The sequence below is a fragment of the Lasioglossum baleicum genome, chromosome 9, assembly GCF_051020765.1.
Source record: "Lasioglossum baleicum chromosome 9, iyLasBale1, whole genome shotgun sequence".
Taxonomy (NCBI): Eukaryota; Metazoa; Arthropoda; class Insecta; order Hymenoptera; family Halictidae; genus Lasioglossum; species Lasioglossum baleicum.
The window spans coordinates 5,428,290-5,452,909 of record NC_134937.1 but is presented as its reverse complement, the minus strand read 5'-3'; the positions used below and the strand labels follow the sequence as shown (position 1 = coordinate 5,452,909).

Sequence of the window (24,620 nt, the reverse complement as noted above, 5' to 3'; positions counted from 1 at the left end):
GAATGACAATATTTTTCTGGACATCATCGGGCGGCCTAGCCCGCCGCAAGCTAGTTAGACGGGACTTCCCTAGCAAGACTATTTTCACTTTACACCAAGGATGTCTTAACCGTAACTAGACTGCAGATTTTGATGCTGCCTATAGAAACTGTCTGCACTACTTTTAAGACACAGGATCTGTATAGGAATGTATTCCTTTCCTGAATAATTTGAATGAGATGAATACAATGCCACAGAATTGTTAAGTTCTTCATACATATATATTTTTACTGTCTCGCGATCGATGTACTCGTTTTTATCATGAATGCCAAAGATCCGCAGTCTAAACGTAACAGTTGTCCGATGTCAGGTTGCTAAGGACTCATATCTAGTTTCGAAATTTTAGAGAGAGAGATTCTCTATTTTCACGAATCTAATGCGCCCCGTTGTTACGTTGGTTTCAGGTACCGACATAGTGCACGATCTTCCAGCGCAGATGACGTCCGAGGAAGAGGAACGAAGCCTGAAACGTAATTATCCACCTCTAAAGCAACTGTCACAGACTTCTACAGACTCACCTAATTATTTTCCTACTTTCAGACTTTGGGACCCTGGTGACCGGTCGAACATCGCAAGCGTTGCGTCGCGACGAGCCCAGTCCGACGTCCATGTACAACAGCGCCTACAACTATTTAGCCACCGGTCGGTTCACGTTCCACCGGAAGAACCTCTACTACTCGTTCTATCTGTCGACGACAACTCCCAGGCCGCGGAGCATACAGTTCGTGGACGGATCCGGTAGCATACTCGAAGAACAAACGATCGATCCGATCGGAGGAGTTTACCAGAACGCGACAGGCAAACTTTGCGGGGTCTGGAGACGTGTTCCCCGAGACTATAGGAAGTTGCTGCGCGAAGAACGTCTTCACGTGTCCTTCGTATGGGAACCATCGGCTACGCTAACAGGACAATTATCTCGCTACCGTGCTCTGTCGACGGAACAATTCTCATCTCTGCTTGAGCCAACTATGGGGGTTGATCGTTCGTTGATGTCGGGCGCAGGCGCCACTGCCATAGTCTCGGCATCATCAGCGTCGGCGCCATCGATCCACGTATCCCTGGTCTTCAATGGAGTTTTCCTGCCGAACGACGTGTCAGAGGTACCGCTGATCGTCCAGCTGGAGCACATGGAGAAGGACTACGTGGTCCTCCGTGAAGAGATCATAGTCAAGAAGCCGTCGAACGAGTTGAACTTTGGGGAAGTTCGAAGCGCTTTATCGGGCGCGGACCTGCGTCTTCTGACACGAGGCAAACTGTCCATCAGTATCATGTCCAGGAAGGATCCGCAGGCGCTGAGGCTGGCTGGCATGGTTGGACCTAGAGCTACCTGCGACATGTACCAGTCGTTGCTGCAGTCGGAGACTCCCTCCGCTGCTTCCGGAATCGCGTGGGCGTACCTGGATCGAGCTGGATCGCTGCGGTATGGTGTTCAGCTGATCGGTCTTGAAGAGGAGAGTCCTTTGGTAACGCTGGTGGACGAGGGAGGCAAACGACGCACGGAGCTAGAGGATCTGACGCCCTCTTTGGTGGACGGTTTAGCCAATGGATCCTTGGATAGGCCCGGGCCACGCTTGCTGGAACCCCTGTTCAATGGGGAATTGTCTGTGGTTGCTGCGTCCCATGTGGGCTCCTTGTTACGCGGCAGATTGCTCCAGAGACCCGTAGCTGACGCCCGGGACACCACAGCTCCAGTTTTATTGAGAAGATTGTCCCAAGAGCCTGTTCATCCAGGCCCAGTTGGCTTGATCTGGACTGCGGTGGACCTAGACTGCTCTTTACACTACGAGTTAGAGATATCTGGCTTTCCTCAGCCATCTTCTTCGTCCGGCAATCACGAGCCTCGCACCTTCCAACTTTATTTGGAGACCATGCCACGGCTCGCCCAAGGTGCACCAGTTGCCAGGAGGTTACTAGAAGAGTTCACCGGATACGTTCTCGAAGGCTCCGTCACAGGACTCTCGCCTGACGAGTTGTACAGAATCGAGTCTGGTATCGGATTTCTCGAGGTAACCGATAAGCAATCCGATAGGATCCTGAAAGCGCCGTTTAAAGCCAGAGCACCGCTCAGCTGTCTTCCACCTTATGCGGACAATGATGTTGCTTCGGTTGTTGCGTACAATCTTCATCCACCCAGGTCGGACATCGAAACTGGAGCCTGCTTCCACGAGACCAGGTTCTATGAAGAGGGCACCCAGTGGACTTCCAGCCTCGATCCTTGCTCCATGTGCAATTGCTATCGGGGTCTCGCGCAATGCGACCCGGTTCCGTGTCCTGTGCTCACCTGTCCACAGGCTAAACAGCTGAAGGCTCCTGCTGGACACTGTTGTCCTATATGTTCAGGTAAATCCTTTTTCATTTTTGCCTTTTATTTATTTGGCTCATGGCTAGACAGATAGTTTATTTTTCTGCCTCCTGGCTACAAAAAAGGTTCCTCATCAATTCTTATCCTTAGTTACACCTTAGTATACAGGGTGTCCCAAAATTCGTGAAAATCCCGAAAGGGGGTGGTTCCTGAGACCATTTCAAGCGACATTTTCCTTTGCAAAAATGTTATCCGCGGCTTTGTTTAGGAGTTATTAACGAAAAACACGGACCAATCAGAGCGCGCCCTGGCCCGGAGCGCCAAGCCGCGCCGGCAAGCGAGTGTCGCGGTACGCCGTGACATCGCATCGTGACGGCGCGGCGGCCCAGGGCGCGCTCTGATTGGTCCGTGTTTTTCGTTAATAACTCCTAAACAAAGCCGCAGTTGACTTTGGTGCAAAGGAAAATGTCTCTTAGAATGGTCTCAGGAACCACCCCCTTTCGGGATTTTCACGAATTTTGGGACACCCTGTATAGGCGTAACTAATTCTTACCCTTCTTTGCTTCCTCACGATTTCATACGTACGTCAAATTATGTAAAATTACTAAGGGACTATGATCAAATCTAGCTCTATCATTTACTCTGCAATGTTTCTAATTTTTTCGGCAAACTTTTAAAGGAGAACTGCCATCTTTTCTGTCGTTACTGAAATAGGGAATGCGTTCTTTCAGTATTCAATTTTTATAATTTGAATCTAAAATCTAGAAATCAAAACCATTTGTGCACACGCTGAAATAAAAATCATCTGTTCCAACTCGTCTAACCCGAACGTCATATAACTAAATGTAACTAAATAACAGTGTTTAATATTTTTTCCTTGAAACGAGTTCCGTCAGCGTTATTCTTACAAGAGCATGTGGCAATTCTATCAGGGACAAGAGTTTGTAAAATAAAAATAAGGAAAGAAGTGACAAACGATTATTTGATATGTAGAGACGTGTTATCTTGTCTTTTAGCGACAACGGGTTTCGAGAAAGTATATCTCACTTTAGCACGAGGTCGTACCTAGAGTCGCAATGTCCTCGTTCATTAACAGGTTTAATCGAGTTTGTTACATCCTGAGGAATCGTTTAGCCATCGGATTAATTTCATCACGATTCGCAACGTGTTGTCGGTCCAAGAGTTCCTTGTAACTCAGGATAACGAGTGTGACAATTAATTATCCTCCCCTTTCGACGATCTCGTTCGATAAACCCCGGACCTAACGCCAAGCCTAACCGAACCGGAGAATTAAGGGGACGGCCACGTGTCCGTCTGCGGTTGATATTAAATCCGATTACCCGTGACACGCCGCTTGAAAGTAATCGTGCAGAATTAGCTACGCCTATCTGCAGCCGGTTTAAATTAAACGCGGGACTCCTTATCGGGAATTATGTTATTCGTGTCCACTTGTCGTAAAAAGCCTCTGGAAACAGGGAGAATGTTATAAAATCGCTGTACCTTCCCAGGGCGGAAAAGAACGTCGAATCTTAATCTTAACAGGCATCATGAACGTTTATTTTTATGCGCTGAATTATTGGCCTGAAATATCTTGCCAGTTTTTTCTTATTTGACGAAATGCTTTTCATATTCTCGTAATAAGAATGTCAGAATTTATGCGTGGAATTCGTTTTACTTTTCATTTCTTCTTTTATTAAAACGGTGATCACTGAATTAGCTACTTTTCTGTCTTTGGAAAACTGCTGGCCCAACTTAACCCTTCGCTGCATAGTGTATCATATCTGATACAGTTAACAAATGTGTTTTCTTACTATTCTACACATTTTATCTCATTTGATAAAATGTTGTTTTAATTTTTTGAAATATTTTTCCCTTAAATACAACACAAAAACTAACCTTCTCCCAATTTTTTCATCCCAATTAAAAAAATCATGCAGTGAAGGAATAAATAAAATTGACTTTTTCAAAATGCGGTTCGATAGATTATGATTAGATAAAACTCTCTTTCCGTCGAGATACATACATATGTGTATCTAGTACCACAAACAGTGTTTTGCAGAAATGCTTTTAGGAAAATGTCTGCCACGTCCTTCCAGTTCAAGATATTTAACTCAATTTTTCAGCAAATACTACTTGAACATCATATAATAAGATATAATAAGATTTTTATAAAAATGTAACATATAAATAGTCTCTGCCGTCTGAGGATTATTAATAATGGTATCCACTGAACCTTGAAAAGAATACTATCCTTCTCTACGTTAGACACACTACAAAGAATGCAGCAACTCTAGGGTAAAGATACCAGTTACCATGGCCCACCCGGTTATCGGACAGAAAACAAACTTTTTTAGAAATTAATAAAAATAACATGAAAAGTACCTAGTCTTACTTTATTTAAAAAAATAAAATTTATGCTTCCTCTTCGTGTATAAATCAAAAGCATTACAATAATTTTTGTTGAAGATATACAGAAACCTTCATTATAAAAACCTTATTCCTCGAGACAATTCTATTTTTCGTTTCCGATTATAAAAAATGCTAAGGAACTGCGATAAAATGATTTTATTGTGCTACAGCATAAAAAAATTAATTAATTATTGCCTTCAAATTAATAAAAATCTTCCAAGTTGTCACGGAGTAACTGGCACCTTTACCCTACTAGAACGGTCGTTCGGTAGACTCGGCGATGCGACAGTTACGGAGATACGACAGTTACGGAGACTACCACCGACGAGACGTCGCGTCGGTGATACTACTTAGCTTGTTTCCCGGCCATTTTGTCGTGTCTCTGGCAAATAGAAGTTGCTTGTCCCGGTTGCGTGACTCACCCCGGACACCAGCCTGACGAGGGAATCATTCGCAAGTTCCGGACTAATCGGCCAGACAAATCAGTAGCCGTTTCCATGCGACGTGTTCAAATGATAGAGACGTATTACCCGGTCCGGTGGCGGGAAAAACTTCCCGCGCGGAATCAAATTAAGAGAACCCGGCGCTGATCCGTCATTTTCTTTAGATCGTATCGGCCGGCCGCGGCGCGTTCACGTTCAGCTGTATCTAATTAAATCCCCTAGTCCTCTTGCTGTTCCGTTCGTCCGGTTCTATTTGTCGCGTTATTTATTCCCGTCGCGGCGCCTGTCCTTGCTACCGGAGGTAGACCGGTGCAACTCCGCGGAATTAATTTCAGATAAACGCGTGTCTTGCCACCGGTTTCCTGGAAGATTGTTCGCCGATACTATCGGGCGCGGTTCGTGCGAATCTGTGTCGCTCCCCGCTAACAACGTCCTAGCCATATACCGCTGTTAACTAAACACGGTCAAAGAGTCCGTTCTCTATGTTGGTCTCTCAACGTTTTCGCTGAACGCAGTTGTCCCCTTCGCAGTGGTCACTAGGGTGGACCTAATTTCTCAACTATGAAATTTTGAGCACGCCGCCCTCTAAAATTGTTCCATTTCATGAAAATAGTTTTGAAATAGAAATAACTGCTCGTTAAAAGTGAAGAGTACACTGAAAATTCAAGTTAAATATTTGATACCTCCAAAAATATCATAACTCCTTACATGCATTCGAACACAAGTGTACGAATTAAGATCATTTCACGTTAATTTGCCTGTCTAATTTCTGTCCGGCACCTTGATGGGTCTTTGAAAGGGAGCTAACACTGTGATGCTCGAAAAGAACGTGTTTCCTTTCATTACTTTGAAGTTTCGAGACGTTCAAACTTGGTTGAATGGTGAAGTGTTCAAAAACGATTGAGTATTTGTTATGTTTGTCCCCAGGTCCAGGAATCAACATGAATGCGACAGGGAAGAATGTCAGCTCTATAACAAGAGGTTGTACCCTGGCTAGCCAGTTTCATCTAGCGGGAGCTTCGTGGCATCCTTATCTACCGCCTGTAGGATTTGATACGTGTGCAGTTTGCACTTGCGATGTAAGTTTATAAAGCAATCTCTTGCAGTACTGCTTATACGTCTTTGAAATTGATGTGATCACTTTTTCCCCCATTTTTATACACGTAACATCCGAAACTTCTCGACAGCCTTTTGAAATCATTGAGGAATTGAGTGAAATCAATGTTGGCCATGAAATTGTTTGATACGTCCCACAGTGCGACCAAATCCCCAAAAGCTGGCCAAAACTCCAAAGCTACGTTTATATCAAAGATGAAGTCTAAGTGATATAACTATTCTGCATGTCTTCTCTAAAAAACGATATGCAATCTCTTGAGCATCGAATCTCGCGAGCATCGCATTGCAGAATGTACGAGCGTGTTGAATATGACGACGCACCTGCCGATTTGTTGCAAATTCTTCATCAATTCCTGATGAGAAATGTCATTTTTCTATTTTGCCATTTTCCGTACGGTTTTGACCTGTGGCTCTGTGTAACTTCCGTTTGCGCCCCACAATAAAAAATCCTCCTAGAATATAAAGAATTGCGAATCTCGGTAGCTAATTTCTCGGTAAAAATCTGTTCAGTATTCCTAAAGCCAATCTGTACAAGTGTTTCCGTAAATGAGAGGGTCACTGAACGAAATTTGTGCCTTCCAAGAAGGAGCAATACTTCGACGATAATATCGTAACTATTAATTAAAAATTATAGTTTGCTTTTAATAATTAATCGAGCAATGTACAATAAAGGAAGCTGGGTCCGCCCATTTTCTCTTTCTCGTTCTACACTGTGCTGTTACAGCAGCTATTTCTCTATAACTGTTCCTTGTCTACATCTACTAAATTTATTCTACCAAAATGAACGTTCCGATTCTAGCGATTCTATCTGGAATCCGATCTCTGCTTTCGCTCGGCTCCAGCTATGATAATTCTCGAAGTCGATGTGTTTCAAGCTCGCGGCGACAAGTTTCGAAATCCAGGAATTTGAATAATTTCAGCATAGTTCGAAATCTTCAGCCGAGATTGCCGAGATAGCGGATTCCGCAGGAGCGGAGCCCCTCACGTTTCACCCGATTCTTTGTTTACCTCGTTACCGTAACGTCGAAGAGACTATGAGGATTTCGTAATGATCCATCGTCGCGATCGTCGCGATCCCTGCGACGCAGATTATAATGACCCCGTGCAAAGGCATTATGAGGCGGCGACTGAAAAATTGTCTGGCTAGTTGCGCCAGAAGAATGCGGTTGCACTCTGCCGAGTCATGAAGGAGCTCAACGCCACGACCGATCGCCGATCAGTGACAGGCCTTTCTAAACAGATATTAGTAAATTGTTTGGAGTCGTGGTTGAAACGCGTTGCAACCAGTCATGTTCGTTACTCGAGATAACGCGATCGGTTTTGATCCATTGCTTGTCACTTAAATTACGCTTGACCAGCGTGGCGCGCATGAACGCGTGCCGCGTTAAAAACGCCGCGCCGTTTGAACGCGCTGACGAATAATTGCAGCTCGATCGCTCCAGAGTTTCACCACATTGTGTACATTTTTACATAGTCTCTGAGGCGTGCTTTACAAGCTGTCGAGTGGAATCTTCAATATTAAAACATTCATTTCATAGTACAGGAATAATACATTACCTATCGACGATTATTTCTAGACTGCGGATCTTTATGCATGTATAGCAAAATTGAGTATACGAAATTCAAATTTGTTGAAAAATTTTAAAAATTCAAGATATCAATATATAATTTCTCCTCTATTCAAATCATTACAGGGAGAAATAACATTCAATTTAGTTTCTATTTCCCGCGATCTATGCAGACAATCTTTATTTTGCATAAAGACCCACAGTCTAATTATTTCATAATTTTTACAAATCTATGCTCCGTAGCTCAAGGCTTTTTAATTGGTCCTTCGAGGGCAACAGCAATTTCAATTGTGAACCAACAAGTCCCTGTCGAGTGGAATCTTCAATATGAAAATATTCATTTGATAAGAAGATCTACATTGATTTCAAAAAACTAGATTTTCAAGAAGTATAACTAGAATGTAGTCATGGTTACCGTGAAATCGTCCAAAGTGTCTTTCTTGCGAAGGGTAATGATCAGTCTAAGAATCGTTACTCGTTTAACTATGTACCAAAAGGCAATCCGTTATAAATAATTGTAGTATAATCTCACTCGGTCACTTACTGGTACGTTCACCGTACGCCCTGTATAAATGGATTCCCATGTTCGGTACCGTTATTTGACTGTACTATACGACGAAAATTGGTAGCCGCGATGTAGACGCAGCATTAGGACTGACTAAGGATCCCATTTATCTTGCAGCCGATCACGCTGGAGGTGAAGTGTCCGCGAGTACAGTGTCCGCCATTGGACTGCGACGAGAAGCTCGCTTTCAGACCGAGCAAGAAGGCCTGCTGCAGACAGTGTCCGGCGACGACGCCCAGTACCGTGAGCGTCGCCGGTGACACGTCTCGTCTTCCACGAGATCAGGCAGCACCATCCACCAGAAGAAGCGCCGAGGAGGTCCTGGCTTCCGGTGGCTGCAGGAATCCCCTCGGCACTCCTTACGAGAACGGGATGGAGTGGCATCCCCGCGTCCACTCGCACGGAGAGATGAAATGCGTCAAGTGCAGGTGCAAGGTGAGAACCACTGCCGTCCGGCAACTTTTCTCTTACCTTTTTTTCCTCCTCTTTTCTATTTCTTTTTTCTTTTTTTTTTTTTTGAACCGCTCGATTACACCAGAAGTTTGGAATTTCCGATGCGAGCGCCGCAAAAGTAGCAATTTTCTCGTTCGAGCGGACAAATTGAAGTGATCGCATGCAGGGTAATCGTATGCAGAAAAGTTGTTGTAATCGAAGCTGCGATATGTTGGGAAACGAAGCAATTGCTTGTTTGGGATTTTGAAACGTCGAAATTTTCAACACGTCCGATGCGACCACACAAAGTCACCGATCGGTGCGATAATAATTCTTTGACCAGGATTCATTTTGATTGCAGGTTTCATTGATTAGACTGACTTGATCTTGTGGGCATTTTTGGGTTTGACATTCGGCACTTAACTTCGTCATTTCCATTGCAAGAACACTGCAACAGCGCTGAAATAGTTAAATAAAGCTCTTAAAAAGATAAAGAGTTGTTGAGAAAAAAATTCAAAATGCAAAATAGGAACCTAGTCTTAAGCAGTGTTGGGCAAATTTTATGTTAAATAATAAATAATTAAATAATAAAAGAACGTGTGATTTTAATTGCAAATTATTTGTCAATACAAATAATAATTGAAATTGTATTTATAAATAACAATTAACTTTATTATTTTAAATCATTCATTTAGATTTGCTCAAATAATAAATAACTTGTTATTTAAATTTTTATTTAAATAAATTTATTTATTGCCCAACACTGTGGTCTTAAGTAGGGTAAATTACAAAGCATTGACCAGAAATGCATCACTCATATGTTGATAGTTCCAGTTCTTCGAGATAGTGATCTCTATATAAGTTGCAACTATTAGAAGATGCCGACGACAACATTGTTTTAGTAGCATCAAAAATTGTTGAAGAGATCAGTGGCTAACACTGACTGTTACGGGAGGACGAATAAATATCTACTGACTCGGCTGATTGAATACGTCTGATTAAATCCGAGTCGCGATCTACGAGGTTCTTAATTAGTTGGAACAACTAATATCTGTGTCGATAATTAAATACAAATACAAATTTAGCAAACGAACAGGTTAAGATCGTAGATAAAAGTACTTTATGATAACTGGTACAACCCTGTAAACAGGTGATTTAAAGTGTCGAGGTAATAAATAACAGTCGCGAAGACATTAATGTATATTGTGCTCGGGAGAAAATGTATAGGTACGATTTCCAGTGCTACAAGTCGCAAGTGTAGGCAATAAAGGCGGAACTTGTAATTTTGCACGTAACAGAAGCGGAAACAGAACAAGTTGCAGACATACGACATGGCACCTTCTATGTGTCATCGTCTGATGAACAACTTCCGCTAGCGATTCTTGTTTGGAGACAAATCACTATTTGACATACGCCTATTGGAATGCAATTGGGTCATTCGATCCGATATTATTCTGAAAAACAATTGGTATTTTAGAATTGCAAAATACAAAGTTACAAATGAAATTCTTGGGAAATGAAATGATTGGGGATTTTGCTTTATTTCGATATGAGCTCGATATTTATTCCATTATTATTATATTTCAAATTATATTATTATATTATAAATTGAAGCTACATTTCTCTGCTACTAAACTGTATTTTTACATAGCCAAAAACACATCTCGTAAGTCCTTGACAGAAACTATCTACTCCTAATGAAAAGTATTCTCAAAAGCGACTAACTATTAGGTCAATAAAATATATAATTTGTGGTTTTTTTCTGCGCCAAAGACAAGATCACTTGAGATAGAGCAATGAAAATAATTATTATCATGTTGAAAGGATAATTTGTTGAAATACAAATTTTTGCTTTGTTCTGTAGTGCATTTTATACTTCAGGCCTTTTCCTTCATAATTGTAACTTCTGCAGTATTATAAATATTGTAACGCAGGTGTCATAAGCAAACTACAGATTTTATGCATATCAAACAAAAATAGAAAGATATAATGCGAGACTATGAAAACCATGAAGACATTAGAAGTTATATTAAAAGAGTCAAGATAGGAAATTTTTAATTTGCATAAAGATCCACAGTCTAATCATAAGCATAATTATCAAACTTGACCTAGCATGGGACTCTTTGACTCGTGAGACCTACAGTTTTGGTTTTCTATATAAATACAGCCGAATATACTCGTTTGTGTAAAAAAATTGGTGGAACAACGACCGCTTTTGAATTTTGCATTGGTGCGTTAAGGAGTTTATGGAGAATATGTATTCTACTTTGCCGAATGGAAAGTCGATCATTGAAGTAACAAGATTCTATGTATGTGACGTTCTCATAAATTAGTTTTTGGCAATATAAATCTAAATTTGAATAATGATGCGATGCGATGATGCGCGGTGGTCAACGTCGTCTCTGGTTCGAGAGGAAAAAAGGAAAAGTGTAGTTTAACGAGCGGCTTAAGAGGACGAGAAGAAAGGCCGAGCGTTAATAATGGATTACCTCTGGCATTGCATAGACATAAAGTGGCCTTCATTGGACACGTACCGTCGGGAACTAGTAGCGCGAGATCGTCACGGTACTTTACCCGGCGTGTGCGACAATTTCCGGTTTACACGATCGCTCTTAACCCCTCATCAGCCGCATTCCACTCGTGCCCGAAGCAACGCGACGACACGATCCAGAGGACGCATCTTTTACTACCTTGTCGAGGTATACCTTGCAGGCGAACCAAAATTTATGATCCTCAGGAAAACGAACGTCTCTTACACTAATTCCAATATTCAACAACTCTTATTTTGTAAGAGAAGTTTGCCAACGTTTTGTTTTGGTTCATTACGTTGTTTCGTACGAAAGGTTCGATTTTTAACAGTCACATTAAACAAATTTTGTCGAAACAAAACTTAGATTAGAAAAAATGAAGAATTTTGTTATATTGTGTTTATAATGCAATTAAGTCATTAAGGGATGAAATCAATTTCTATTTTACTCCTCCTTCCCACAATGTAAATTGTAACGGATAATTTGAAAATTAATGAATTGAAAATAATGAATGTTTTCGTCGAATTTTATAAGCATTTAATTTTTAATCCGTTGCTGTTATCCGATGGAGCACAAACTTTGCACAGATTTCTTTCTAATTCATTGGAACAATCCTGGTGGTGACACAAAACAAAATTCAAATATCGAAAATAATAAAAGCAACTCTATTGCCCAGTCTGTTTAAACAATTCTTTGTACAAAGACTTTTTAAACGATTTTCTTGATCTCGTTATACGGGCATCTATTATGCTGTCTTTTATTTGACAAGATCATTTATTCAATTGAAACTCGACGTTTTCGCAGCACGACTGATAAAATATGAAATTAAACCTTTAACAAATTAGAAAATTATACGAGTTACATGTACAATTGCAATTTTTAAAGTGACCACAGTACAGACACACCGCACCGCATTGATATTTACGGGATGAAAATGAGCTCTGAAACACCTTCCAATTCGGTATAAGTAGAAGAAAAACGTTCTAAACAAGAATTTCTCATTCTTTTATAACAATTATAACAAGTGAAGTGAATAGACAAACTTCTTTAACTGTAAAATTTAGAAAATTAAAAGGTTTCTTAAACCAGAACTACCGAGCAATGAATGTGAACCGTACATTGTTCTGTAATAATGATAAGATTGCATCTATTCAGACTTTAAAATGAAGGGATTGCAAAGGAGAAGTGATAACAAGCTCCTGTAAAATGTAGTTCTGTCCTTTTAAACAATATTTGGAACCGGTTCTTGCAAAAGTCGCTCACGAGTATCGTTGCATAGTGGATATGGTTTTCTTGTGAATGGACTTATGTAGGAAATTTCAGGGGCACCTCCATTCCTTTTTTCTTTTCGAACCTGGTTCCCGTGCCCTTTTCCCGGCTCCAGTACGACGACACTTGTCGAGACGTGTTCTACATGCCCAAAGCAGAGGTCGTTCAAGGTTATCGAGCATGTCAAGTCAACGAGACGTTGACTTCATCCGACTAGCACTAGAACTATCCAGCTGGGAACTGTCATAATGATTCACTCGAAAATTCTACAAATTCCATGTAATTTCTTAGACAGCACATCTTTTTACATATTTTACGCAGTATGTAAAGGAAAGTTTTTTGGAATTATGCCGCTTGTAAAGAAATATTCGTTAGAATTGTAAGCAACTAAGCAAAAACGGATTAAAAGAATAAGCTAATGAAGCAGGTAGTTTCTGAGAATAAGGGTAACCATGATGATGAGATGGACAATTAAGACTTCGAGAAAATTGCGTTTAAAGTGTTATAACCGTAAATGTTGTCAATGACGTAGTGGAGTCTCTCATTTTTACAGTTGCATAAATCACATATGATATATTATAAACTTTCTGTTTCATGACGTTTTAGTCTTGTTTTTCCCTATAGAACATATAAAGTTTACAAGGAAGAATTCTATTGTAGTTTTAAAATGTTGTTGTAAAAGAGAAGCTTCAATTTTCAACTCTCGATGGTACATTTAGTTGCGACAAAATTTTCCAATGTTTTTAGAAATGTTTCGAATTGCAGCTTCTTCGACAAAAACGCGAGTCCGTTTACTATCAACTACTTTATGCAAAAACATCTTAGAAAAAGTATGAATGACAGATTGCAAAACTAGTCTTTAAAAAGGCAAATGTCTCTGGTTACCCAAGGTACAGTTTAACCTAAATGGCAACAAACTTTCTAAAATCGGATGTTCCAATGTTTATTGAAGACACTGTAGAAAAGTGTTGACAGCTACTAATCAACACAATAGCTGAAGGAAAAAAACAGACCAATACTGTACTCATAAGAGCGCACCTGTCTGTTTCTCATGAATAGCATTTCACCTCGGAGCGTGACGGATCAGACTCATTCACTGCCTTGAAAGTTTTCGCTTCAACTATCCTAATGGCTATAACTAAGCGGTTGCGGTCTCGACGCGAGTGACTTCTTTTGTTTCTCGAAGGCGAGCCGATGATCTTGGAGGGCAAGAAAGTCTCCAGGCGTTTTCGTTTCATGGTTTGCCATTATTATGCGAAGGCCTCGACGAAAAAACCATCGCGGCTCGACATTGCCGGTTGCACTCGTTAGAATCGATCGGGTGTTGCAGTCTCGTTGCTCCGCCTGGACACAAACGCGACGCGTCGCGCCGAGACCTTTAAGGAGAAAACCTTTAACCGGACTCGTTCGCCCGGACCGACCATTAAAAAGGTCCACCCATAACGATGAAAATGGAACGCGGCCACCGATCGCATCGAACCTCATCGGCATTGCACCGAGAAGAAGTATCGTTTCACATACATGATCACCCGCAAATAGAGCGCAAATAGAGTAGTACATCTTGAGCATCCGTCCCTATACCACCCAATTCTAAAAATAAAAGGGATAAGATCTCTGGCACCTGTTAGGCATAATTCTACTTGGTTTGATGTCCTTAGGGTTGCCATTCGTCCGGATTTCGCGATGTTACTCGTTCATGCTTGTTTCACTATCGTAGGGTCGTTCTACGCTCTGCGCGAAATCGGATACTTCTTGGAGTACTGTCTCGGATTTTGTTCGAATATCTTGTAGTCTTTAGTGACCTGTGAACGAATCTCGATGGATTGTTGTTTGGAAAATGTTTTTTTCACCACATTTATTTTGATTGCAGAATGGCGAGGTGAAGTGCGACAGGAAACGGTGTCCGAGGGCGCTCTGCAACTCGATCGTGCACCAGATGAAACGCGGCGAATTCGTGGCGGACGCTGATGACTGTTGCACGGCGCAGTGCCGTCGAGCGAGGCGTCATCACCGCAACAATCATCATCCGGCCCGGCACTCCGTAACGCCTCGAGAGCTCAGCTGAGTCCGGCCGTACGAGCCAGACAGCCTCCTTCGAACTCTCCCGGTGTACGGAAACGCTCCTGGGACATGTTTCGTAGTCATCGGATCAGCGACCAGCTCGCCGTAGTCATCGTCGTAGTCATCGAGGGTGAACAGACTCCACAGAACGAAGAGAAAGGAGAAGTCGAATCTCGGCATTGAACATTTTAGATTTGGACGATCGGAAACCTGAGGGGCTGTGCTATAATGGCCGGAGCCTCCAGTTCGTTGAGTCAAAGGCATTCCGAAAACTATTTGAAATTGACTAGTAAACTCATCAATTTCGATTGGATAAGAGTAAGTCGCGATAGCTTGAAGCCTACAATTGTATGAGAGAACGACTCGGAGTTGAGGAGGTGATTCCTTGGAAATTCCAATTGTTTTTACGATCGCCTGATAGTCATTCTAAAGTCTGTTGGTGACGCGTCCAGTTCTGAATCTTCCAAACACGTTTATTGTCGAGGCATGACGGAAGACATCGTTCAATCAGTGCACGTATAACTTGATGACAGATGAGGGCAGGATTTAACTGGGCCGTCTGGTCAAGAGGTACATAAACCTCGATTGGCGTTATATGGTCGTCCAATTTGAGCAATGACGTCCGCGTCGATGATCACTAAAAACCTGTGCTACTCTTCCGCGCATTGACTTGCTTCCATCTCGTATAAAGTTCCCAGATTGGTCGGCTGAGTCAAAAACAAGATCCACTTGACATGCTGACCATCATAGATCGACGTTCGTAAAATCCTTCGCAATGCCGAATCAATAGCAGCAATTCATGAGGAGAGGTCATCAAAGACTTTGGAACCCTGTTGTACTAAAATTCTTTCGTGCAAAGCCATTTATGCCGCTTACAGATGAAGCGGTAGCTAACATGTGGACCACGGTTATCCAAATTTCGCTAAACTTTAAGTTTAAGCGAGTAACTGCTGATGATCTAAAAGTCACCATGGTGTGAAAAGAGTCAAGGGAAGTGGTACTTGACGACCAATTCGAAGATCGGATAGCGGATGATGGTAATCGACGAAACGAAACTATTCGCTGCGTGATGGAAGAAGAATGTGCAGGATGTCGTAATGACTATAATAATAACAATAATAATAATAACACGAACTGGAGGAAGGGAACGTGGATCGTCAGACGCCATTCTTATTACCGTCAGTCGTTCTGGAGTCTGCAGCACCCACAAGCAGCAGACATTCATTAATCAATTGGCTCTCATCAACGGATAAACGGACCGGAAGCCAACCACCGCTCTCTATTCTCGAGTGACCTGACACGGTACGATAACTGTTCGGGAAGCGAGAAAAATATAACGGGGGAAGGGGGAGGGGGTAGAGAAGAAATGAATGATAATCCCAGTGGGAAGGAATAGAGAAAGAGAAAGATGAACAGGAGCATAAGTCGTACGCTGTAAATGCAGAGCCCTACCGTACCCACCAACCTCACCAAGTTACCCAGCAACCAAAGAAGACTGAAGAACCTCCGATGGTGGCATCAGTTATCATTGCGCTAACGTATATTATTAACTCCGAAACTTCTTATTACTACGAGTAACCCTGTACTGTTTAACGTCATTAACATTATTAATCGTACACGACAGCGTCATTCGTTTCATCGTTCATTCGCTCATCGTCATCGTCGCGCCGACATCATCGTTCTCATTGTCATTGTGTCGTTGGCTTATACATATACATGTACAATATATATGTATACATATACAGGATGTCCCACGGTAAGGTCCGTTTGATGCAATTCCTGAACGGTGCGTGATAGGACAAAGATGTAGAGGGACTTTTCTTCATGTTTTTTAAGTGGATTGCCATATTTTTTGTTTGGTATTATGAAAGTACAGAAACAAACAAATTCAACATACGTCTCACAAAAGTAACTCTTAGTTTGTAAGCAATGGTAGTCATTCAGGCATGCGCAAGACATTTATTCAAAACGAATTACCATCTCTATTAAATGAAACCAGTTTACACATACTAAAAAATGCATGATTCCAACACGACGGTGCTCCAGCTCATTATGCTTTAATAGTAAGAAGACATCTAAACGATATTTTAAGGTAAACTGGGCAGCGAGGTCGCCAGATTTAACGCCTTTACATTACTTTTTATGAAGGCACGTAAAAGATATTGTCTATGAATCACGACCAACGACACGAGAAAACATGAAACAAAGAATTATTACACTTGCGATCAATTGCTCATTTTGTAACAGGCTACAACAATGCATAAGAACTGAAGGTGGAAATTTTGAACATGAATCAAATGATGCTTGTCTGTTTTCAAAGTTGTTCATTTTTGCAACCTTGGATTACCTCGAGGTCATTTCAAAGACGTATGCTGAACTTGATTTTTTCTGTACTTTCCTAATATCAAAACAAAAATATGGCATTCCATTTAAAAAACAGGGAAATAAAGATAAAAGTTTGTTTGTCACAGTGACATTCTACATAGAAAATGATGACAAAGGTCCCTCTACGTATTTGCCCTATCACGTATCGTCCAGGGAATTATATCAAACGGCACTTGCCGTGGGACACCCTGTATATTATAATATATATGTATGTATATATATGATTATTATTATTAATGTTTCTATTACTATTTTAAATAGTATAAATATTACCGTCTACTATCGATACCGTTTAATGGAATTGTCGCGATTGCCGAATCGTGAATCTTCGCCACGGGCTAACACAAAAGCACCGAACGCGATGATTCTCGTATTCTTATCGCGAGGCGTCGCTGTTACATCTAGAGAGAGTAATTTTTTTGTAATTTATAGGCGTATTTATTGGTAGGTCGTGTAAGTTATTCGATAGCGACTCCTTTCTCGGGGACGTTTTCCAACATGGCGGATAACTTCGGCTGCCGAAGTTAGGGAAAACGAATTTGCATTGATAGAACGTTGGTAGTCGCTATCATTGTATGTGTGTAGGAAAGATCTGTATAAGTACATCTGCTGCGTGCGTGTGCGTGTGAAGCGTGGGACAGTTTTTTTTTTAGACTTATGCGAATCGCTGAGAACCAGATAAGTATAAAGTAGCTTTTTTTAAGGCAACGAGTAAGGGGACGATTTGTAAAAATTTGTTAATCGTTCCGGGCATCGTTTCTTGCAATTTCGAGCAATTTCACCAGGCTTGCACAGTTTTCACCAGCTTCTGCGAGATCTAGAAAAGAGAATAGAAGGTCCTTGGTACAGTTATTCCTCCATAACATCGCGCGAGTCAGCAGCACAACGAAATGCTACGGAAGCAGCGAAAATTCTTTTATCTTCGCCTCATTGGCGATTCGCAGCTGCTTTGCTACTGGTGCCTCACGAGATGATAAAGGTGGACACGCGACGCTACGGAGGAAAACCTGTATCGCGAATTTAAATATTGGAATTGATTTAATTTGTGTGTATACTCGTGGGTACTGGTACCACTAGTTTTATTAAACTAATTCGTGTAGTTTCGAGGCACAACGTGTTGGTTGTTCAAAGTCGCTGGATTCTTATCCTGCAATTCGTTATGTTTAGGATACAATCAGAGTTATGGACAAAATTGTTCTGTCCAGACGTTAGACATTGAACTACCAATACGATCGACCTCGATCGTTCCCGGCTTGCACCGAGATAAGTGTATCACGGCTGTCTGTGCATTTCTTTATTATCTAGTCTAAGGCTCTGAGGCGTCTTTTCGGGCAAGTTTGGAGGAATGACCAGTGATCCGATCGGTATTTGAAAGGCGATACGGAAACGAGAGTAGCAGTTTACGCGTAGCATGACAGCTGGCAAGCCTGGTAAGATTTTCGATACGCTTTGACACTGTCCGTTAAAGGGAGCAAATAATACATCGAAATCTAAAAGAAACATATCCTGGATGTTCGCAAAATTTTATATCGAAGCTTTATGACGCGCAAAGTGTTTCTAAACTAAGATGAAAGGCTCTGTATTGTTTTAACAACATCATAACACACACTAGTTAGTACTTTCTCATCACGTATAAATATGAAGGTTATTTTAGAAACACTCTGCCCGTACATTTCGAGTACAAATATTTGGCATTGTTATACATCGTGAAGGCGCTGTAAAAAACAATTATTTATTGTATTTTCTATTGGCACATCACACGACAATATAGATGTAGACAGCTGTAAATCGTTATTGCAAAAAGTGACCTTGTGAAGACTAAAGGGAACAGTTGGTATTTACTCCGTGTCACACGTGACGTAGCTCTAATTCAAGCATATCTGAACTATCCGTGGCAACCATACTTCGTGTATAGTTGCGGGATGCCTTGATTTGCTGTTTAACCTTTAATGCCTTAAAAAACGACAACAACAAACGTGTGCATACACTTAGTCAACGCTATTAGTGCTAGTTAATTGCGTAGAGATCTTAATGACGACCTGTTTGTCGACATTTTGTATATAAGCGCATACAATACGTAACTAGAATCATGAACTATCGTTAATGAAATATCAGTACTTGCGATTAATATTATTAATAGTATTTATATATTAACTAGAGCGGGACGCGTCGTGCTCGTTGCTTCGACAGTTGCTTATTATTAATATTAATCATATTTTATTTTATAAATATTAATTACATGGAAATATTATATTCACGGTCGTTTAACAGTTAGCCAGTGGGACATGAAGAAAATGTTTCAAACTTTCTTTCAATTATACTTGAACAAATTATATCAACTATGTCGAATGAAATAGTAAATAGTATAGTAGTCTTGTGGAATAACTTTGATCGTATGATTTAAGTCCAGTGTATAATACGATTAGGTCTGAGAGAGAAGTACTTCAACCGTTTAGCTAATCTAATCGCGTAGCCGTAATATTTTTATATATTTGTATATAAAAATTTTTTGGAAGAATTTTACCATAGCATGTAAACGATATACACATGTATTTACATGGCTTTTGTGAGTCTATAGGAACATAGTATTCAAAAAGAGGACTATGTATAATGACGTGCAGTAGCTGAAATGTTAATCAGCCAAATCGTCGACTATTTTTGTAAAAATCTGTCTAAACCATCCTGCTGGTTAATCGTTAAAGTCATCCTCGTAAATATACATATGTTACATTGTTCTCTTCAGGGAACTGTTAATCTCGCCATCGAGAGACAACTATATCGTCCTGAAATGCATTACGCTCGCGTTATTTTTTTCTTTTATTATTTTTACTAACTTGCCTAACGTCGTTGCTGGTCCACACACGCGTCACAAGCGGTGCGAGTATTGAACTACCGATTGTCGAATATGATTCATCGAACAGCGGACCAGAAGTTGTTCAGAGACGCGGAATAATGGCGGTCACTTCCGCAACAACGTTACCGTACCGATCGAACATGCCTCTTGTTGATCGTAATTTGTCGATGGAATGTGTTAAGAGTCGGAGATGGGCACAATTTCGATCGAATAATCGGTAGCCGACGATTCATTCGAATATGCAATTGTACAGTCAAAATATTATTCACATTTCATTCGATACTCGAAATCTGTCCAGGTAAAGATTGTGCCCATCTGTGACTTGAATAAATATATCTCGTGAGAACGAACGTTCGATATAAATTGTAAATGTGTATAAATTAATCAATAATAGTGAAAAACGATAGTGCCTGAAGAAATTCGAATTAACGATCGAAGCGATATCCCCACGAAAACGGTGGACATCGACGAGACAGTATTCAACTTGCCACGATTTATTTATCCTGCATTTGTACAGGGTGTTTCAAGGCAGGGTTTTCTAGTAAAAAGAGAGGTTTGTTACGTGTAAATGTAAATGTATATGTGAACGTACATGTAAACGTGAATTGTAAACGTAAATGAAGCTTCATACTACAAGAACTTGTTCTAAAGTCTCCGCTTTCGTTGCGCTGATTTATCTTGGTATTCATGTTGAGATACCCTGTACTTGCGAGTGTGAAGCATTGTTAAGGAGACCAAAAATTGTGTTTTTTTCGAGCAGTGGTAACCTACGTTTTATCGCGGTAATATTTCACATGCCACGCGAGACACTTTGTGAATTTCGTAGGTTCGAAGGGAATGGATTTTTACAGAGATCCAGACTGTTCCGTGCCAAAACGATTGTCAATTGAACCATGATGAATCGTTAATTCGCTGGTACCGTCGTTACTTCAATTAGCTTGTTGTAACTGCATTACACGTACAGTGGAATATGTATGCGTCTTGTTCAATAAATGTCGAGTCGAGAGAGGATAGCGAGAAAGAGAGAATGAAAGAGTCGTGAGAATGAGAACACAAGAGAGAGTAATAAATTGTTGATATTGCTAATTAATGTAATAAAATCGTATAAATGAACGTAAGCAGATAATTATATTAGCAATAATTGTATGCCGATTTCAGTATTTCCATTAATAAACAGATACACATGACTTGGCCTCTTTGTGTTTCATAAGTGTCTCCGGCCACGCCATAGTCAATTGAACTTATTGTTAGATCAAATAGTCAAACATCGTGTCATAGCTAACAAAAACCTATACATATTTTCTTATAATCGATAAAAATTTACTAGACGATAATTATTAAGATTCTCACACACAGAAAATTAAGTCTATTCTATTAAAATTGCACATTTTTATAGAATTGTCATAGGTTCGTTAAAAACGGGATTAAACAGGAATCTATTTCCTTTCGTTAAAAGTTTCTTATAATGGAAATAGTACTTGTTAAAGTATACAGATATGTAATGAAAGTTCTATTTCACTGTACAGTAATGTAGTTTTATGAACGCCTGCTACATCGTAGCCCGCGTCACATTGAAGGAAACGTACACGTACGATATAAAATATCAAGCAAGAGAAATTCGTTAAGCGTTATCAGTATTTTTCGAAATTTTATAACTGTAGCTATTGCTTCGTATACTGACAGATTTGTCAATTATGTTTAATAATACGAATAACAAAAATTTAATACTACGAAAAACTTATAAGAAGTTTCTATTATAACCTTGAAACTAAATCGACAATACATAAGTCCAATCACCGACGAGATAAAAAGATAAGAAAAAAAGATAAATATGACAAAATGGTTGTCCACTCGATACATTTCAAACAAACTGCGCGAGTGGACCATTTTTGCGCAACCCTACTCTACAAAATGTACATTGTACATTTCAAAACAACGCAAACAGTGCATTATGTAACGTGACGCTAATTTATTTCATTCAAAACGTAAATCTCCCGTGCACTTTCCTTTCTTTTTATGCAACTCTAAATGGCAACGCAATAGCAGCAGCCATTTGAATGTATAGGGGGGAGAGAGCCAAGCCGAATAATTCTTTCGCAACGCTATCTACAAATAATAAATATATTGAAACGAACGCGAGCTTATTTGTCGCGACGCTAATTTTCTCCGGTGCACCTTCATTTCTTTATACGCAACTCTAAAGAAGAAGCAATGGCTGTGAGAATTCAGGGGCAGCCACACCGGCCGCAAGTCATCGGCGGCAGTCATGTTAAAGTGCAGTGCGGCATTTTACTTATCGCAACTCTATAAGGCGGGAGACAGAGATTTTCTACCATTTGCATATTGGAAAAAAACTTACACATTAAACTCATTCAGTTCTGCGAATTTTTACAGTAACGCACAAAAAGGGAACTATACATATGTATGTACATCACGCTCTCGAATATTATTATAGAGATGGACATTGCAAAGTCAGTTTTACATGGCGCGGTGAACACTAAATTCCGTCAACAAAGCTACTTATAACTTCACGTGAAGATACCTCGTCTTTTACCTTACGGGCCGACGAAGCGTTCGATACGCTTTAGATACACATCGTGTATGTCTACTAACGCGATCGAACCACTACGTTGTGGGGGTTAATCCAATAAATATACATGAATGTGAAACGCAGTGGTACGTACCTGCATTTAGTGCTCACACACCATTAAATAGCTAAAGGCACACGTCACTACGTTCAGGTAAACTACAGTGATTTCCGCCATCGTAAGTCACATCCAACACCATGGCTTGCACCGTATTAGATGCTAATACGATGGTCACCATGACATTGTCGTGCATACCGCCACAGGTGATGTAACTTAATACGTCTTCTTTTTGTGTACGGCATTGTCGTACGACAGCGGAAACACTTGTTCCATTGCTGGAACGGTAAACGAGTTGTGTGTTATGGCACACCACGGGGGGTTGAACGTAGTAACGTGCACCGTGATTTTGCGCGAACTGCTTACCGCAACTTGGCCTCAGAACGTACCAATACGTTTCTTCTCTACGTAGTGGTCCGGTGGGCGAATGCTCCACATTTTGACGGTAACAAAAACTTTAAAGTGATATAAAGTGTCTCTGAAATGCTTGGTGCTCCGTGCGCGGCTAGTTCTGCAATGTCAGTCATTTAACCTAATACGAAGTCGCGACTCTACTTATTAAATCTTATTAAATGAAATTCTTATTAAATAAATTCAATATTAAAGATTTTTTAGGTGTGTTTTCCAAAATGCATGTACACGCGATCGTAATCCCGCCTTAAAACAACGCGTTGGTATTTTTCGCAACACTAATTCTTCACACAGATATGGTGTTTCGCGGTTTATTAATACATTCGCGACATGCAGTAAAAACGGCAAAGTCTACTGGTGGAGAGGACCGGTTCCTCCACTATCTCTCTTTGCCATTGTCACAAACGGTATCTAAACAAATTCTATCGTCGCAACCCTAACTCACAACCCGTTGCGATTTTCTCGCAACACTACTCGAAATCGCGAATGCCTACACCACACCGAGCAGCCGTTTCGACTGCGACCGTCAGTGATCCGTTGCAGCTGGAGCATGAGCGCCTGAAATGTCGAAAGACTCGAACGCAAACGCGGTCCTTTTGCTCCGCAACGCTAATACAAAGAACAGAGGATCCAAAAAAGGTACACTTTAATTTTCTGCAAAACAATGATACAAACTCTAAACTCTTATAAAATTGATATTTTTTAAATGTTGCTTCAAGCAGCAATCAAAATCATTTCATTCGCAACACTACACTCTAAACAATCTATATTTTAGTTAATGCAAAACGCGAGTATCTCCGCAACGCTAACATTGATCTCTGTTCGAAAACGACTAATGCAACCCGCGTGGTTTTTTCGCAACGCTACTGCAAATCGCGGACGTGCCCATTTCCGCTGATCGTTGGGGCGGCGAAGCCTGCCCATGTGGGGGACTTCACCCCAACAAGTAGTAAGTGAACAAACAACTGTCTTTCTTACTGCTAGATTTTTACGAGTTCAGTGACCGTGGAAACGCCAGGCGTTCCCGCGGGTAGTAATCTGTTTCTTAGCTAGGTAGGTTCTTTTCGTACGTCGCGTTTGTTTTTATAAATTTAACAATTTCAATAATAGAGATCGTGTTGTAAATGTGTTGGAGAGCTTGTGTTGTCTTTTGCCATTTTTTAAATTATAGGGCTAGGTAGATAGGTAGCTTACCTTCTTGGTGTGACTGTTCGTTCAAAGTAGGTAGGGGCCGGGGCTGACTATCGCTTTCTCCTTCGGATAGCCAGCGATTCGCGCGATAGTCAGTCACTGGAAGAGCTCAAAGTTTCCTCTGGAAGCTAAATCGTATCGAACGCTTCGTCGGCCCGTCAGGTAAAAGACGAGGTACATATCTTTACGTTCAGTGCAGTAGCATTGTCAATAAAATTTAGTTTTCATCGCGCCCTGCAACACTGGTTTTTGCAATGTCACATTCTGTAGTAATATTTCCCCTTCTCGCGTATACGTTGAAAATTCGAAGAATCGTTGCGGTTTAATGTGGAAGTTTCCCATTATGCAAGTGATAGACAATCTCGCCTTTTAGAGTTGCGATAAATGAATTGATACACTGCA

The 24,620-nt window shown here is 40.8% G+C and overlaps 1 protein-coding gene across 1 annotated transcript in view; it reads left to right on the top strand.

The window, feature by feature from the left end:
• The window catches only part of Sog (chordin short gastrulation), a 173,569-nt gene extending 152,411 nt beyond the window's left edge, over nt 1-21,158 (top strand). Inside the window, exons 4-8 of the mRNA XM_076430434.1 lie at nt 444-509; nt 580-2,379; nt 6,121-6,272; nt 8,560-8,877; nt 14,542-21,158. Of these exons, the coding sequence (XP_076286549.1) occupies nt 444-509; nt 580-2,379; nt 6,121-6,272; nt 8,560-8,877; nt 14,542-14,736 (2,531 nt within the window). The 3' untranslated portion in view covers nt 14,737-21,158. The remainder of the gene's footprint in view (nt 1-443; nt 510-579; nt 2,380-6,120; nt 6,273-8,559; nt 8,878-14,541) is intronic.
• The last annotated feature ends 3,462 nt before the right edge of the window (nt 21,159-24,620 follow it).